The sequence below is a fragment of the Emydura macquarii genome, unplaced genomic scaffold (genome assembly GCF_026122565.2).
Source record: "Emydura macquarii macquarii isolate MOO-44397 ecotype Brisbane River unplaced genomic scaffold, CSIRO-AGI_Emac_v2 contig_3511, whole genome shotgun sequence".
Taxonomy (NCBI): domain Eukaryota; kingdom Metazoa; phylum Chordata; order Testudines; family Chelidae; genus Emydura; species Emydura macquarii.
This window is the reverse complement of record NW_027133648.1, coordinates 399,363-417,080: the sequence shown is the minus strand read 5'-3', so window position 1 is coordinate 417,080 and position 17,718 is coordinate 399,363. Positions and strand designations below refer to the sequence as shown.

The window sequence follows — 17,718 nt, the reverse complement described above, 5'->3', positions numbered from 1 at the left end:
TCCATGGGGGGAGGCTGGGACAGAGCAGATCACAGGGGCCCAGAGCCTCCCCTGAGCATCACAGGGAAGGGCTGCCCCACACCAGCAGGAGACCCCCGTGTGCACCCCACACTGCTCGGGGTCTTTCTCTAACATTCCCCAGCCCCGTGGAACCTGCTCCCCCCACTCCCAAACTGCTGCCCCCCACCTTTCCACCACCGGCAGGGGGGACAGCCGTGGGGGCACTGGCCTGTCTCTGCTTTAGCCACAACCTCCCTTGGGAAGCCATCGGGTGCAGGCGAGGCTGGGCCCCCCTTTGCCGTGCAGCAGGCGGTGGGGCTGGGGAAGAGGAGTGGGCAGCGGTGGTTTGGGGAGGGGTGTCCGCTCCGGCCCAACGCATGCAGGGGCTGGGGTCCCGGCCAGTCAGCACCGCTGGGGAGGCCATTGCCGAGTGCCCCATTCCAGAGCCCAGCTGGCTGTTTACACCTGAATGACCACCCTGCAGCTGCCTGTTCCTCCCCCAGTGCGCGCTGCTAACGGGTGGCTCCATAGCCTCAGGGCCGGGCAGAGCCCAGACTCCCCCCATGCAGACAGAGCTGTGGGTTCAGCGCCAGGGGGGGGAACGCGTCTCCCTCTTGGCCCCGGTGCAGTGTGGGGCGCAGGGGCAGCTGGCTCAGCAGGGGTTCGCTGCCGTGGTTTGAGCCCCCCCTTCGGCAGCACTCAGGCCCCGCATGCACCCAGCCAGACCCCCAGCTCTGGAGATGGGGCTCGGGGGGTAGGGGCCAGGCTCCCAGGGTCAGGGAATAGAGTTTACAGAGGGACCCTACATAGGGCTTCCCTGCTGCGGGGTGCTGAGAGCCAGCCGGGAGAGCAGGGCATTGGGCCCAGGAAGCCAGGCCAACGCCTCTCCCTGCGTGCAGGAGAATTCAGCCAGAGAACCCTGCTTTATTCAAGGCACCACCACAGCGGCCCGACCGCAGGCCTGGGGCAGGGAGCCGCAAGCCCCGGGGAGCCAGAACGCGCTGCGTAGGGGGTGTCTGCCCCCGCCCTCCACCCAGCCAGTGCCACAATGCCCTGCAGAGCAGGTAGGTTGGCCCGGGGGGTGTGTGTGGGGCAGGCTAAGCTGCATGAGCAGGAGGGCCGGTCTGGGCGGGTACTGCTGGCCCTAGCAGGGCGGCTCCTCATCGGACACCTGCTCGGGGGCCAGCACCTGCAGGTGGCTGGCCCGGATGCTGACAATGCTGGGGCAGGCGGCGAGGAGGCTGGCCACGCCGGCTGCCGTCACCCCGGAGCCATCCAGGTTCACCTGAGCGATGGGCACTCGGCGGAGGTAGCGCAGCCCTGGAGCGGAGAGAGGCGAGGGAGGGGTTAGCCCGGGGCCTGCGCGGCGCTCCCCAGCCAGCACAGGGGCACCGCAGAGAATGGACCAGCCCCGGTCCCACCCCAGGCGCGTGGGGGCCAGGCGGCCCCCCAGGTCCAGCTCACCTCGGTCAGTGACGCGCGTGCGGCTCAGGTTCACCTTGAGGAGCTGTTTGCAGTGGCAGATGCCCAGCCTCAGCACGCTGTCTCCCACCGGCGTGCTAGCCAGCCCCAGCACCTGCGACAGACGGTGCGCTCAGAACATGCCCCCGGGGCCGCCCAGCCTGGCTTGAGAGAGGGGAACCCCCCTCGCCCGGGGAGGACAGCGAGTCACCCAATGAGCACTGCAGCCCCATAGCCTGCTGGGGGCAGCAGGCACCACGGAGCATGGGGGGCTGTCTCAGTCCCCATCCAGCGCCCCCCGCCATCCCCAGCGCTGCCTGGGCACTGGCGACGCCCAAGTCTGCGGTGAGCCACAGCTCCCTCGCTCCGGGAGCCCCAGGCAGGGATTTTCCTGCCGCCGGGCGCCCCCCGCCAGGCCCCGTCACATCCAGGGAGTCAGCAGACCCACGACCCCGCCCGTCCCTGCTGTGATGGGCCTTGTCCTGGCCTGCTTGGGGTGGGTGCCCCAGCTGTCCGCACTGGGGCTGCTCGCGTGTACCGGAGGGCCCCAGGCAGGCGTCTGGTCCGGGCACCAGGCACACCTCGGGGACGCTGCCAGGCCCCACTGACATGCCTCTGTGGCATGTGCTGCACCGTCCGCGGCCAGGCCCCAGATCTCCCCACCTGGCAGGAGCCCCTGGGCCCGGCAGGGGCAGAACCTTTCCTGAGGGGAAGGGGATGCCCAGGGAGAACTCAGAATTAACCCTAGAAGTCCCGTTCCCTGCCCTGTACCTGCAGGAGGGGCAGCCGGGCGATGCAGCGGGACACGCCGGCGCTGGAGACGGCGGTCCGGTCCAGGCACAGCTCCTCCAGGTGCCGCAGGCCCCACAGGTGCTGCAGCCCGGTGTCGGTCACCAGCGTGTTACACAGCGAGAGCCGCCGCAGCCTGGGGCGGAGCAGGGACAGGGCATCAGTCGGGGCTCCACAGGGACCCAGCGCCCACCCCCTGCGTCTCGCAGACGGCTGAGGCTCAGGACGGGCACGCGGGTCCGATGGGGCGAGGCCGCAGCTGCTTGGATTCTGGCCTTGGGGTCCGCCCCAGGACTGCCTGAGCCCCGACATCAGCGGGGGGCACCCTGCAGCAGATGGACTCCTCACGCCCCAGAGCCCCTGCACCAGGACAGCCACCCCGCCCAGGGAGCATCCCCTGCCCAGCCAGGCAGGAGGGCGTTATCCCAAATCCCGGGCTGGAGACCCTGCCACAGAGTCAGAGACCCAGGGGGGCAGTGCAGGGGGCTGGGCTGGGCTCTCCGGACAGACAGGGCTGGACCCCTCCCTCTTCCCCCAGGCACCTGTGCAGCTGGGGCAGATGCCGCAGCCCCTCGTCAGTGATGTGGGTGAAATCGGTCAGGTCCACCTCCAGGAGCCCCTGCAGGCGGCACAGGAAAGGCATGCCGGAGTCGGTGACCGTGTGCCGGCCCGGCAGGCTCAGCTGGGCCAGGGGCAGGCCTGAAATAGCCAGCGGGGCAGTGAGACGCGCCCCATTCCCCCCACGCCCCGGCCGCACCGCTCCCGGCGGCCCCAGCCGCTGCCTGTGCTCCTGCCAGGCTGGGCCAGCGCTGGGGGTGAGAGCCACGTGGATACACGCCACGCACAGACCACACGAAGGGCCCTGGCGGCGCAGGTGGGCACCGAGACATCAGGACACGCCAGGCATCTGCCGCACGGGACAGCCCACACGGCCACGCTCGCAGGCTGGCTCTGTCCCAGGGGCCCAGCTAGTCGCTGCTTCTCCAGCGGGGCCCCGCTCTGGACCCTCGGGGCTCCTACCACGCTCTCCCGGCGCGGGAACTGCTCCCCACCGAGCCTGGGTGCTCTCGGCAGCCGGCTGGGACCGCCCCCCCCGGGCTCTCCTACCTGAGACCAGCTGCAGCACGCGGTCGCCATGGACGGACTGCACGCCGGACAGCGTGAGCGTGCAGAGGGCAGGGTGGGAGGCCAGGGCGGCGAGGGAGGCTTCGCTCACGCGAGTGTCGTCCAGGTGCAAGGTGTGCAGGCGGCTGAGGTGCTGCAGGGCAGAGAAATCCGAGATCTGCAAGACACCAGCTGCCCGTCAGAGCCCGGCCGAGAGGAGAACGGCTTCCAGCCCCATTCGCCAGCCAGCCAGCGCCCCCGGCCGGGGCAGCCGCCGCAAGAGGCTCCGACTGGCCCCTCACCTCGGTCTGCTTCAGGCTGAGCAGCGCCAGGCCGGGCGCGTGCCGGGGCAGCAGGCGCAGCGTGCCCGCCGTGATGGCCGTCCGGTTGAGGCTCAGGTGACTGAGGGAGGGAGCCGAGGGCAGGAACTCGGCCATGCCGCAATCGGTGACTTTGGTCTGATCCAGAGACAGGTGAGACAGGTGCGGGAGCTCTGTGGGGGGCAGATGTTACAGGGGCAGAGCGCGGCGCAGCCAGGGACCCGGGGCTGGGGCCAAGCCACTGTGTGGGGGGCCCCGTCACAAGGGGGGAGCGGGAGGGAGGGGGTGGGGGAAGGGGATGGGAGAGGGTGGAAAGGTGGGATGGGCATGGCCACAACGGGGGGGAGGGGAGGATGGCGAGGGGCGGAGCCACAACATGGGGGTGGGGCAGAGAGGCTGGAGAGGGCAGGGCTGTGACATGGGGGTGGGGCCATGACCCAAGGGGCGGGGCCAGCACGGGGGGAGGGGCGGGGCTGTGACCCAAGGGGTGTGGCCAGCAAGGCGGGTCGCCCCGCCCGTACCTGTAATGAAGCGCAGGCAGGCGTCGGTGAGCTTGACGCAGGCCGACAGGTCGAGGTGCTGAAGTCTTCGCAGGTGCTGCAGCACGGCCAGCCCCTGGTCTGCGGGAGGGCGAGGGATGTATCAGGGCGGAGCCGCCCCAGCGGGCGGGGGACCAGCCACGTTTCCCAGGCGTTGCCTCTTTCCCAATCCTCCGCCCGAAGGGTCCCTCCCCAGCTGCAGCCGCCAGCTCCCGCCCACCCAGGCCCCAGCTCCCAGCCCTGGGCAGGGGCAGAGCGCTGCCGGGAGGGGCTGACAGATGGCTAGTGCTGTGTCCTGAGCCCAGGCCAGATGCCCGGCCACCGAGACAGGGAGTGATGCTGGCCCCCACCTTGAATGGGAGGCTGCAAGTACGCCACCCCGCACTGCCCGGAGCTCACCCCCACCCCCCAGCACCCCCATGTGCCCCTCCAGTGTCCCCGTACTGCTGCCAGTGTCCTCTTTTTGGGAACCTAAAAGGTGGTAGCCCCACCACAGCCGGGCAGGGGCTGCAGACCTCACACCACCACCACAGACGCCTTGTCGGGAGAGGACAGGGGGAACCCAGGGAGCAGGGGAGGATCCTGAGCTGTGTATGCAGGGCTCCCGCCCCACACGAGCCAGAGTGCCTCGCTCCCAGCCCCTCCTGCCCCAGGTAAGAGCATCAGAATGGCCACACTGGGCGAGACCAATGGCCCAGCTGCCTCAGAGCGAGTGAGCAGAAGAGGGCAATTATCGAGTGATCCAGCCTGTCGGCCAGTCCCAGCTTCCGGCAGTCAGAGGTTTACAGAGATCCGGAGCTTGGGGCTGTCCCTGACCATGCTGGTTAATAGCCACTGATGGACCTGTCCTCCAGGAACTGAGCTAGTTCTGTTTTGAACCCTGTTACAGTCTTGGCCTTCACCACATCCCCTGGCAAGGAGTTCCACAGATTGACTGTGCGTTGGGTGAAGCAGCTTCTTTGCGTTTGTTTTAGACCTGCTGCCTACTAATTTCATTGGGTGACCCCAGGTTCTCGTGTTACGTGAAGGGTAAATAACACTTCCCTGTTCACTCTCTCCTCACCAGTCCTGATTTTACAGACCTCTCATTTCCCCCCTTATTTAGCTCTTTTCCAAGCTGAACAATCCGTTTTTTAAATCTCTCCTCATATGGAGGCTGTTCCCTATCCCGCATCGTGTTTGTTGCCCTTGTCTGTACCTTTTCCAATTCCAGTATATCTTTGTTGAGATGGGGCGACCAGATCTGCATGCAGTATTCAAGATGTGGGTGCAGCATGGATTTATAAAGAGGCAATAGGATCTTTTCTGTCTTATCTATCCCTTTCCTAATGATTCCCAACAGCCTGTTAGTTTTTTGACTGCTGCTGCTCAGTGAGTGGACGTTTTCAGAGAACTGTCCACAGTGACTCCAAGATCTTTCTTGAGTGGTAACGGATAATTTAAACCCCATCATTTTATACGTAGAGCTGGGATTCTGTTTTCCAATGTGCATTATTTGCATTTATCAACACTGAATTTCATCTGCCGTTTTGTTGCCCAGTCACCCAGTTTTCTGAGATCCCTTTGTTACTCTTCGCAGTCTGCTTTGGACTTAACTATCTTAAATAGTTTTGTATCATCTGCTAATTTTGCCCCCTCACTGTTTACTCTTTTTCCCAGATCTTTTATGAATGTGTTGCACAGGACTGGTTCCAGCACAGTTCTCTGGTGGACACACCACCATTTACCTCTCTCCGTTCTGAAAACTGACCATTTATTCCTACCCTGGGTTTCCTGTCTTTTAACCAGTCACTGATCCAGGAGAGGATCTTCCCTCTCATCCCATGACAGCTTACTGTGCTAAAGAGCCTTTGGTGAGGGTCTTTGTCAGAGGCTTTCTGACAATCTAAGCACACTGTATCCACTGGGTCACCCTTGTCCACCTGCTTGTTCACCCCCTAAGAATTCTAGTGGATTGGTGAGGCATGATTTCCCTTTGGTTCCTGACTTTTAACCAGTTTAATCTTTTAACCTGCCTGCATGGCCAGGCCTGTGCCCAGTCGGATGGAGGCTCGTGTCATGCACACGCGGGGGAACCTGCCCCGACAGACCACTGCCACGGTGGAGAAGGCCTGGGCAGATGCCACATCCACCCGAGGGAGAGACGGAGAGCAGGGTGTTCTGCAACCTGTCCTGAACTGGCCCACACGGGGCTGTGCTCAGCACTCCGCTGGCTCAGGGGAGAGCTCCATGGCCCTTCTGGGGCAGAGAGGCCCCAAGCCTAGTGTCGGTCCCCTGGGCCTGCCCTACATCCTCCCCTTCCCCATGAACAGCCCCGCCCTGCCCGGTACCAGTGAGCAGGGAGCAGGAGCCCAGGCGGAGGTGCCGCAGGCTCTGGAAGGCACGCAGCTGGCGCAGCAGCTCGTTGGTGGTGTACGGATAGCAGCTGAGGACCAGCGTCTGCAGGCGGCAGCCGAAGAAGAGCTCCAGGGTCTTGGGGCGCAGCAGCTTCTCCTGTATCATGTAGGCCAGGAGGCGCTCGGCCAGCGGGGGCGTCAGGGAGGCCAGGCTGCTGCAGTACTGCTTCCTGGGCGCTGCGGGGGAGACTCTGGGTGAGGTGCTGGAGGAGCCCAGGGCCGGGGGCCGGCTGGGGGCTACGGGGCTGTACCTGTCAGCAGGGCCACGGCCGCCCGCAGGGCCATGTGGAAGAGCGAAGGCACGCGGGAGAGCTGGGGGGGATTCCTGCGCCCCGGGGGTGGGGCCGGCTCCTCTTCGCCCCGCAAGGCACGGTGGAAGCGCTGCTCCGCTGCCTGGGCCACTGCGCCCGGCAGGTCCAAGGGGCCTGCACCGCACCCACCGTCTGCAGCCCTGCGAGGGGGAACCGGGTCAGGCTAGGGCCACTGCCCTCGGGGAGGGGCACCCTCAGCGGCTCCTCCTCGGACGGGCGGGGCCCCAGTGCAAACCCAAGGGCAGCAAACGCCCTCCCCCGGACTGGAGTCATGGCAGGCCCCAGCCTGGATTCCCCCAGGGTCCCCCCAGCGCTGCTGGCTGTGCCAGCACCCCCCCCCCCCGCCATGATCCCCAGGACCACTGCACCCTGGGGTGCCGCCCGCAGCCGCCGGCACGTACCTGAGCCTGTTGCCCTCTGCTGGCCACTGGTGCTGTGGCTCCACCGGGCCCCGGCTCCCGCCCCGGTTCGGAGATGGCAGCGAAGGGGCCGGCCCTGAGCCTGCAAATCAGAGCAGCTCCTGTCGGCGTCGGGGGCACCGTGCCTGGGAAGGGACCAGGGGGCAGCACCACGCGCAATCGTCCCCAGACTGTCCCGCCCGGAGCTCCCGGCACCTCTAACAAACGGAGCCTCGGCCCCCGTGAAGCACACGGGCAGGCGCCCTGCAGGGCAGGAGCTGCGGCACTCGCGTTCCCAAGGGGGCACCCAGGGCAAGCAGACGCCTTCGTGCCATCTCCCGACGCCGAGGCAGGGCCGGCTGCGACAGCCGCTCACAGGCAGAGGCCGGTGGGTCCCGACGTGATGCAGTGGCCCCAGTGCCGCAAGGCCAGACGCAGGCGGTGGGACCAGGCCGCCCTCCCCAGCACGTGCAGGGGCTGCCCATCACCGCGTCTCCGGACCTAATGCCGCGGGTGACGGGGCAGTCACGGCCAGAGCAGCCCCAGGAGGGCTGAGCACAGGGCACTGTGCTCCCGAGGGGATGGCACCGGAATTTGGAAATGCCACTGGGCCTGGCCCAGGGACGGCTGCCCCACGCGGCCCTGCCCCACCAGAAGAGGGAGGGAGATGCTGACCTGGTGGGGGAAGGTCCTCGTCCGGCGGGCTGCACCCGCTGGGTGCTACGGGCTCTTGCTCCTGGTCCTCTGGCGTCAGCCGCTGCCCCTGGCCTGTGTGGGGGCAAACAGCAGCCACTGCAACAGGGCCTGCCCTGCCCTCTCCCCTTCTCAGCTCCCCACCCCCCACCGTGACAGCTACTCCCCCAGGAGCGCAAGGAGGGAGAGCCAGGCCCCCCCCGGCCCTCCCCAGCCAGGTGGGATGGTGGGCGCGTGGCCTCCCGTCTGGCGGGCTGGCGCGGGCGGCAGGCTTACCCCAGCGATGCTGTGGTGTGGAGGTCGACTCCCAAAGGCCATGCACCCCGTGTGCAGGGGAGCTCAGCGCCAGCCGCAGCTCCTCGGCCACAGCCTGCTCCGGCACCACGCCCAGCATCTCGCCCCTGCCCCAGACGTGCTCCTCCACGGGCAGGGCCTGAGGCCTGGGGGGCTGCAGGGGGTCTTCTCCGGCCTGAGAGGGTGCCGGAGCACAGGTGCCCGACGGGAGCGACTCAGGGCTCTGTGGCTGAGTGGCCAGGACGCACAGGGTGGCGCTAGGGGTCAGGCCCAGAGCCTGCAGGGTGCAGGGCAGCTCAGCCGGGCCGAAGTGGCGCTTGGGGAAGCCCTGAAGGAGGGAGAAGGCTGGCAGCTCGGGGTGCCGGGTCGAGATGTGCTGCAGGACGTGCTGCAGAGGGCAGTCGGCCGGGAAGCGCTCCCGCCAGGACTGGCCTGAGGGCAGGCGGATCTGGGGGCAGAGAGAGCACAGCGGTTAGCCTCCAGCGTCCCGGCCGCAGGGCGCCGCTGTCCCGGCCCCGCACACGCAGCCGAAACCCACGTGAGGCCGGGGACGACTGCACAACCGCCGTAAGGGCCGCTGCCACGTTCTCCCATCACAGCCTCTTCCATGAGCAAAGACCAGGGCAGCAGGGGGTTCTCCTACCGCCCCCGCCACCTCCTCCTGCCATGCCAGCAGTTTGGGGTAATCATCCCTTCCCACTGCTGAGATGCAGCCACCTCTGGGGTGAAACAGGAGAACTGCGTGTACAGGCGTCGCCCCCCCCCAGCGTCGAAAGGCGGCCACCTCTGGGGTGGAGCACAGGCACGCAGCAGTGTTGCACAGTAGCACAGGGCAGCGAGGGGGCACAAACCCCTATTCAAAGCGAGCTGCAGGCAGGGTTCTGAGGACAAGTCAGCCTTTGCCCAGGGCACTGAAACCAGCACCTCTGCTGCCAGGAGAGCCCAGGGGACGGGACGGGACCGGGCTCTGCTCTGCGCTCCAGCAGCCTGGCTGCCACGGCACTGCTTCTCGCTGCACAGCACCCCCGTGGCACGGGGCCAGCTCTGACGGAGGGCACAGCGCCCCTGCGGAGACCCCACTCAGCTCCCTGGACCATCTGGAGTCTCCCACGCCAACCCCAACCGATCCAACGCGGCGCTTGTGACGGGACGAGGGGCGGGATCCAGCCCAGGGCGGGTGCCCCTGACAGGATCATGCTCTCGGGGGAAGCAGGAGGCTTTGCACGTCCGGGGAGGGTCTCCCTTTGCCCCTGGGTGGGCAGCACCTCCGCAGAACACAGGAACAACCACGCCTGGTCAGCGCGCTGCCATCCAGCCCAGCGTCCTGGCTTCCCACCACGGCCAGTGCCAGGGGCTTCAGAGGGAATGAACAGAGCAGGCAGCCACACTGATCTCAGCCCCGGCCTCCCCTCCGCAGAGCAGCGACGCAGCCAGGCCAGGTCTGCACCAGCCGGTCTGTAACTGCAGGACTCACCATCAGCAGGCACTGCCCCTCCCTGGCCGCCGGAGCGCTGCCCTCCGACCTGCGACCCTGGGCAGCCGGGTCAGGCTTCTGGGCCAGCTGGGTCTTTGCCTGGATGCTTCTCCGGTCGTCGGCGATGCGCTGCAGCACCAGCTCATGCTCCTGGGGGAAGAGGCCGGGCACAACTGCTGGGAGCTCCCCGCTGGCACGGCAGGGCCAGCACCGAGCCATGCTCCCTCCCGCCCTGCCTCAGGGGGGCTGGGCCTGCTGCGGAGGGTCAGGGACTGGCAGAACCGGGCAGGGACAGAGGCTCAGGGGCTTCTCCAGAGCTTGACTCACCCCCACCCCAGCCGGCTCGTGGGAAAACCCGGCCCAGCGCGCGCTGGGCTCAGCAGGGGCGGGGCAGGACAGGATGGGGTGGGGGGAAGCAGGAGGCTCAGGGCTGGAACATGTGGCCCCCTGCCCCTCCCCAGGGACGAGGAGAGCCACGGTGCTGCCTCGCGGGCCAGAGTCCAGCAGAGCGCGGGCCAGGCGCGCGGCGGCAGCCCTCGGCCTGGGACAGACGGAGCTCTGCGTGCTGCGGGGCAGGGCAGTAGCCGCCTGGCGTGGCTTTGGGCCGAGGACAGCATGAGAGGCCGGACTCAAAGCCATGGCTCCATGGGGCTCCGGCGATACGGCAGGGGCAGTGCCGGGAGCAGCCAGGACAGCTGCCCTCAGCACCCCTGTCCTCACCCCACACGCCGCACCCCCCTGGCGCTCACCTGCCGCTTGGTCCTCCTCTCGGCTTTGAGCGCCTGAGCCAGCTGCTCCCTCTGCTGCTCTTCCAGCTCCTTCTGGCTTGCCCTCATCCTGCAGCTGTGCCCAGCCTCGGCCCCTGGCCGCAGACGGGAGCTGGGCCCTGGGGGCGCAGAGACAGAGGGTGATGGAGCTGCCCAGCCACGCGCCCGGCAGGGCACGGAGCCAGGCAGGGCGGAAGGGGTCAAGGCACCTGGCAGGCTGTGCTCTGGGCTGGGAGCCGCTGACCCCGAAGGCACCGCCTGGACTTTGGGACGGTTGAAAGCTGCAATGGCTCCTCCTGGCTCGTCTGGGGGTGCTGTCCGGAGCCGCTGCCCCCTCTCCTGAAGTAACCTGCAACGTACCCAGAATGAAGGGGGAGCCGAGGACCCCACCTGCCTGCACACCTTGCTGGCAGCTCTGGGGCCAGCTGGGATCGGAGCCAGCGTCCCTTCGAGGGGAAGGGCCCCGTCTCCCATCCTCTGACCCTGAGCCAGGGGTGGCGAGACCGGCTCTGCACCCCATCCCACCCTGCTGGATCAGGTGGGCATGCAGCTACCTCACTGCTTTCTGCAGGGGCAGTGGGCCGGCCAGAGGGGCTGAGGGTTTCCCTCCCCCGAGCAGGAACTCTCAGCCGAAGAGGAGACCGCCCCGCTGCTGGGGCCTGTATTTGCTGCGCCTGAGGATGGCTCGGCCAGGCGGCGATGGGACCAGAACAAAACCCGTGCCTGTTTCTAGGCACCTTTCACCCAGATGCAGCCCAAAGCTCCTCGCGGACAATTCCAGCAATCGCTGGTGCTGCCGCGCTTCTGGGCACAGAGCCACTGGCAGCTCCGTCCCTCCTGCCACGTGGGCGCTCGGGGACTGAGCCCCACGCTCGTTACTCTGGCCCCACGCCAGAGCTTGCACATGCACAGCAGCGGCTCAGCCGATGTTTGCCAGCGGCTGGGCAGGCACCACGGGGTTACCACCCAGAGGGAGCAATGGGGCAAGAGCTGCACTGAGCTGACCAGCAGAAACGCCCCCTCCTGCAGAAAGAGGGGTGCCCCAGGGGGTTTATTTTGCAGGTAAGTTCCTTCTCCGGGCCCTGGGGAGCCCTTGGCACAATTATATCATGTGGCATGGAGTTCCACAGGCTAAGTGGGCATCGTGCAGACAGGACAAGGTTTCGGTCTCATGGCACATCCCCTCATCCTGGTGTCACGATAGGGCAAACAGAGCCCCTCGTCCACCTCCTCTGAGCCACTCCTTATCCTGTATCCACCGGCCCCGTCCCGTCTACACTGCGCAGTGCCCACGCTCCGCAGGCAGGCCCGACACCCAGCGCTCACAGGAGCGTCCCGACAGCGTTCCCAGGGCCCCGGCGAGCAGCCGGGACGTCAGCGCGGCACGGCATGGCAGCGCCAGCAGCGGGGCGCCCCGAGGGCAGCGCTCTGCACCCTGCGCCCCCTTCCAAGGGGGCCGCGCACCCAAGGAGGCTGAAAACCGCTGGGCGGCCCCACGGCCCCGCAGCACCGCGCTGGGGCACCCCGGCCAAGCCGGCCGAGCACGTAGCACCCAGGGCCCCCCAGGCTGCTCCCCGGGCAGAGGGGCCCCGCCCCGCCCCCGCGGCCCGGCGCTCACCAGTCGGCGGCCTCCTGCACCCCGAGGGAGCCGGCCTGCACGGCCGCGCGCGCCTGCCCCTCGCTGAAGCCCATCGCCCGGAGCGCGCCCAGCAGGTCGCCCAGCGTCTGCGGAGACAGGCGGGCGGGTCACGGCGCGGCCAGGGCAGGGCTGGGCTGGGCCGGGCCGGGCCACAGGCAGCCGGAGTCTGGGGCAGCGGCGCTGGGGGCAGGACGGGGGGCAGCAGCTGTCCGCAGGGGACGGTGCTGGGGGGCAGCACGTGCACCGGGGGGCGGCGGGGGGGCTGGCGGCAGCAGGGGGCGGGGGGCCATATGGGGGAAGGGGAGCAGGAGGGCGGGGGCGGGTCCCGGGCGGGGCCGGGGGCAGCAGGTCCCTGGGGGGCCGGGGACAGCAGGGGGGAAGGGGAGCAGGGGGCGGGTCCGGGCGGGACTGGGGGCGGCAGAGGCGGGGCTGGCCAGTCCTGCCCGGGGAGCCGACGCCGGGGACGGGCTGAGCCCCGAGGCGGGTCCGGCTCCTGCCCGGGTCGGAGCGGGGGGGCTGGGACGGGGGGTCCCGGGTCTCACCGCGGACGGGTCCATTGCGGGCCGGGGGGGGGCGGGGCGGTGCTGTGGGCGGCTCCATCCGCTCCCGGCAGCCCCGCTCCCGGAAGTGCCGCGGAGGTTCCCCCCCCCCGCGGCCCGGGTTCCGGTGGCAGGGCCCGGCCCGGCCCGTGGGGGGAGGGGAAGGTTCCGGTGTCAGGGCCCGGCCCTGTCCCAAAGCGGCGGGGCGGGGGACCCCGGCCGGAGTCAGCCCTGGCCACCCAGCCACCGTCTGTTCCCCGTTTCTGCCCCGCAGGCTGCCCGGCCGCCGGTGGGACCCGGACCGAACCGATCGCGGACAGAGCGGGCCGGGCCGGGTCGGGGAGGGAGCGGCCGGGTTCTGTGCGCTGGCAGCAGGCGCTGCTGCCTGTGCGCTCCCCGCGCTGGGAGATGTCAGGTCGGCACAGAGCCGCCACATTAGTGCACCGCTCGTGCGCACCCGGCGTGCGGGCAGTGACAGCTGCTGGGGTGTGCGTGGCTAGGCTCCTCGTGGGCTGCAGGCCGCGGCTCGGCCAGGGCTCTGCGGGCAGACGCTCGCTGTGCCACTTCCCAGCATGCAACCGGCTCCATCCCATAACGTCCGCTCCGCCCGTCACTGCCGTGCCTGTTTAAAACCCTCCTGGCAGTCCTGCACTTCTGCCGGGCAGGCGCGTGGAGCCTGCCGCTCTGCTCTGCTGCGAGCAAGGATCCGTCACCTGGTGTCTTGGAGGAGATGGCTGTGGGACACAGCCAGAACCAGTTCAAAGTTGCTGGCGTTTAGGGAGCAGCTGCAGATCATGAAACACCACATCTGGGCCTGAGAAAGGAGCACGTGCAGTAAACCTGCCCTTGGCACCAGCACTGCTCCACTGCCATTCAAAGCACCAAGGTCAGATGGCTGTGAGAGCAACTTGGGGGAGGGCTCAGAATCCGCCCAAAGTGGGGCAGTTGGATAAAGCTGTCAGAGAAGAGGGGGGAAGGAGAAGAACCTAGATGCTGAGCTAGCAGATGAACCAGAGCTGGGTAGGCGGTGAGGTGATAAAAGAAGAACAGAATAAAAGTAGGCGAGTGAGAAGGCGGAAAGAAGGAAAATAGAAAAAGCTTTGGGTCAGGAGAAGCAGAGAAAAGCAGAGCTGGGTATGTGAGAAGACTCTCTGTTGAAGGAACACAGTTCAAAGGAGCCTAACGGACAAGTGAGGACCACTAGGTGAAGAACTCGCTTGTGGGTACATTCGAGGGAAAGAGGGACAGACGCAGGGACATCAAATCTAAGGAGCCCATCAAGCCACAGAGAAGCAAAGGGCAGCACAGCGGCAGTGGAGCTGGACTTGCAGCAGAGAGAGGAACTGTTGATTCGTCTTTGCCGTGACACCATCTATTGTTGAGTGCTCTTGTTCACAGCAGTATATTTGGTGTAACAGCAGGGCGTAAGGAAGAGGAGCATGTACATGCTCACAAAGGTTAATGTGCTGGTAACCGATAGTTCATTATTACTAAAGTAGTAAGTACAGGGTAACGTTCCATAGAATTTATCCTGGTACAATTTGGGGGGTTTCTCTTATAAAGCTCAAAACATTGAAATGATCCCGTGTCTTGACTTGCCTCTGCCGTGCCTCACGGCCAGATTTGCTGAGCCGCTGCACACTGACTGGTGAGATCGCATCACAAGGCAGACTTGGGATGATGAGCCGTGGTGGCAGAACTTTTGGACGTGCCAGGCCACATTCCTTGATCTGCTCAGGAACAAGCCTTCAAACATGGAATGACTTGACTAGCCAGCTTGAAATTAAATGGACCCTCAGCTGCACATCTGTCTGTCCTGCTCAATCTCAGCCTCTCAATTTACTGTCTTTCAGTCCCACTTTCCTGCCGTCCCTCTGGCTGCCACCTCTGCTCTCCCTGTTTCTCAGTTCCTCTCTCTTGGGCTCCACTCCACTGCCCCCTTCTTCTCCTACTCTCACTTCCCCTTTGTTTGTCACTTTCTCAGAGGGAGGTGTATCTCCTTTCAAAAGAAAGGCAGTGAATTCACCCTGAACACACCCCACAGCATGTATCTCCCTACAGGTCGGGTCCCTTTACCATATTTACACTTGCAATGTCAGTGGGAAATCATTTTGGAGTTGAAAAATCCACGGTGGAAGCCATTGTCATGCAAGTGTGCAGGGCCATTCATTGTCTCTTGCCATGCAGCACTGACTCTCAGCAACATGCAGGATATAGTGGGTGGATTTGCAGCAGTGGGGTTCCCAAACTGGTGGGGCAAGAGATGGCGCACACATCCCTGTTTTGGTACCAGACCACCTTGCCACAGAGTTCATCAACAGAAAGGCCTACTTTTCTATGTTTACACAAGAGTTGATGGATCACCAGGGACACTTCACCAACATCAAGATTGGCTGGCCAGCGAAGGTGTGTGATGCGCACATCTTTAAGAATACAGGGCTGTTCAGAAAGCTGCAAGGAGGGACTTCCTTTCTCAACTGGCAGATTACCATTGACAATGTTGAAATGCCAATAGAGACCCTGGGGGACCCAACCTTCCCCTTGCTCATGAAGGTGTACATCGGCCATCTCAACAGCACCAAGGAAAGAGTCAACAACTACTGGCTCAGCGGGTGCAGAATGACAGTGGAATGCACTTTTGATAGATTGAAGGGACACGGGTGTTGCTCACTCATAAGTTTGGATCTGAGTGAAAAAAATTCCAATTCCAATAGTGCCCTGATCTGTCCTGCATGACATCTGTGAAGCAAAAGGGAAAATGTTGCCATTTGGCTGGAGAGCAGACTTGGAACAGCCAGACAGAAGGGCTATGAGAAGAGCTCAGTGCTGAGCTCTACTGGTCAGGGAGGCTCTGAAAGAACACTTTAACAGGGAGAATAGTGAAGAACTCCACAGCATTCATCACATTAATTGTGACAGGTTTCCACACCCCTTTTGGTTTGTCTCACCCCCCTAGTCTCATATTTGGACATATATGCTTTTGGCACAGCCATTTTTTAAAGAGAAATTATTTTTGATGGGGAACCTTAGGATTGCTTGTGTGTGTGTTTTACATGTTAAGGTTAGAAGAAAATAAGTCTTTTTACACACTTTTAGAGAAATAATGTTATGGGTATTTTTAGATAATTTACAAAATAAAGCAGACTATCACAGTGATAAAGTGGGAAAATGTCAGAAAAGTGTTTTAAAACTGCAAAAAAGGAAGAGAGTGTTAAGACACAAATATGTTAATAGGTCTTTAGAGAAAAATAATGGTTATACATGTTTTGAAGTAAAAGTATTAAATATAAGATCTTTTGAGAAAAACAGTTGTTATGCATTTAGGTTATTTTCAAATAAAGTCTGAAAAAGTAATAGTCTGTTTTGTGAAATAAAGAATAGACCATGTATTTTTAGAGAAAATAAAACACAAAGTGAGAGAGGCTTTTAGAACAGCTGAGAAAAGCAAAAGCCTCAGCCTGTTTCAGAGAGAAAAAAAAAGGAGAGGAAGTTTTAAAGAAGCAAGAAAGTCTGGCAGCAACAACACAGCAGAGAAGAGAGATGAGCACTTTGGCCCTGCAACTACCTCTAGGCAAATGCCAACAATCGGATGACAAGGTGGCTGAGGTAATCTTTTATAGGACCAACTTCTGGTTGGTGAGGACCCTTGTCTCTCTAGTATCCTGGGACCAACACGGCTAAAACAACCACATGGCATGCAACAGTTCGGGGGGGGTCTGAGCCAATCAGAAGCTGTTCTATAGCTACATCATAGAATTCATTTTCCTGACCCAAACATAATGTGTCACATGACTCTTGCTGTCGGGGGGCTAAGTGAGAGCACTGATTTCCTATGGACGTACCTTTCTGGGGAAAAGGCTGTGCCTGTGGTTGAGGCTTGGGAGAATGTAATTTCTTTTGTGACCGAGGGCTTTTCATTTACCTTCTGTGCCTCAGTTTCCTCCTGTAACATAGGAGAGTGCTTGCCTGTGTCCCTGCTCTTAGCCAGAGCTGAACAAGGCCTGCTGTACCTCAGACCTTTGCAGACAGCAGCCAGCAGAGATTCATGGCAACCATGTCCCTTGTGCTGTTCTGAACAGCAGCTGCGAAGCTAACCTGACACTTGATGATTTCCCAGTTCTGCTGCCTGGGAGCACCAGGCAGAGGAAGCTTCGTGTCCCTGGCCTCCGGCAGACCTGCTGGCATCGTGATCGGGGGCAGAAGGCAAAGGGTTCCACCAAACTGCCTGTCATGGGTCAACCCCCCAACAGCGACTGGCCAGCCAGCGGGCCACAGCTCACTACAGCAAGGCCTCCATGCTGACCCTGGTTCCCCACCCCACGGCTGCACTGAGCCCAGAAACACGCAGGCCCCACTCTGGAGCACTGACCAGAGACAGCTGATTGTTAATCCACATGGGTGTGATGTGTCTGGGTCCCTTGCACCATCGCTGTTTGCATGCTCCAGCTTCTGTCACCGCTGCTCCTTTGTCTTCAGACAGCCAGGCGGGCCATCCCGGAGCTGCTTCTGTCCAGCAGAGAGAGGCAGAACAAGAACCAGTGGCTGGTCGCTGAAGCCAGACGCATTCAGACTGGAAATAAGGCATGTTTTTCACAGTGAGGGTGTCACCTCTGGAACAATCCTCCCAAGGGCAGAGGCAGATTCTCCATCTTCTGATGTCTTCAAATGAAGACTAGAGGCCTTTCTGGAAGATGTTTTAGCCAGACAAGTGACTGCTCAAACCAGGACAATCCTGAAATTCCCTGGTCTCTCTGTACTGAGGCCACACGCCATCAAATGGTCCCTGCTGACCTTACACTTTCTGACTAAAGGGCTGCCACCTTACCTGCTCTCCTCCCGCCGGTGGGCCAAGCCCAGGTGCTCCGGAGAAGAGGTGACAAACCCAGCAGTGGGCAGCCCAGCCCAGCCCGGGGAAAGGGCCAGGGCCAGGGCCAGGGCCCTCCTCACCCGTCCAGCCTGAGCTGCCGGGGTCTCGCCCTGCAGCAGTCTCTCGT

At 63.6% G+C, this 17,718-nt stretch overlaps 1 protein-coding gene across 2 annotated transcripts; it reads right to left on the bottom strand.

Moving 5' to 3' along the window:
• Positions 1 to 905: 905 nt before the first annotated feature.
• LOC137145090 (uncharacterized) lies at positions 906 to 17,415 on the bottom strand. 2 transcript variants are annotated; one of them, XM_067535695.1, is made up of 17 exons: positions 12,728 to 12,856; positions 12,165 to 12,271; positions 10,756 to 10,895; positions 10,529 to 10,665; positions 9,780 to 9,929; positions 8,288 to 8,753; positions 7,994 to 8,086; positions 7,322 to 7,421; positions 6,861 to 7,060; positions 6,544 to 6,786; positions 4,196 to 4,294; positions 3,657 to 3,847; positions 3,358 to 3,532; positions 2,793 to 2,949; positions 2,233 to 2,386; positions 1,465 to 1,576; positions 906 to 1,320 (listed from the first exon to the last, which is right to left on the bottom strand). In XM_067535695.1, the coding sequence occupies exons 1-17, from the start codon at positions 12,740 to 12,742 to the stop codon at positions 1,145 to 1,147; spliced, it is 2,715 nt and encodes a 904-aa protein (XP_067391796.1). In that variant the 5' UTR covers positions 12,743 to 12,856; the 3' UTR covers positions 906 to 1,144. The 2 variants fall into 2 exon arrangements, with proteins under 2 accessions (XP_067391796.1, XP_067391797.1); XM_067535696.1 differs by lacking the exons at positions 12,165 to 12,271; positions 12,728 to 12,856 and adding an exon at positions 17,094 to 17,415.
• Positions 17,416 to 17,718: the final 303 nt, after the last annotated feature.

Excerpts from the sequence above, each read along its gene's own strand:
- LOC137145090 (XM_067535695.1), bottom strand. Across the intron at positions 8,754-9,779 it reads AGGGGCAGTGCCTGCTGATG|ATCCGCCTGCCCTCAGGCCA; the intron begins GTGAGTCCTGCA and ends CTCTGCCCCCAG. Across the intron at positions 1,321-1,464 it reads CACGCGCGTCACTGACCGAG|GGCTGCGCTACCTCCGCCGA; the intron begins GTGAGCTGGACC and ends TCTCCGCTCCAG.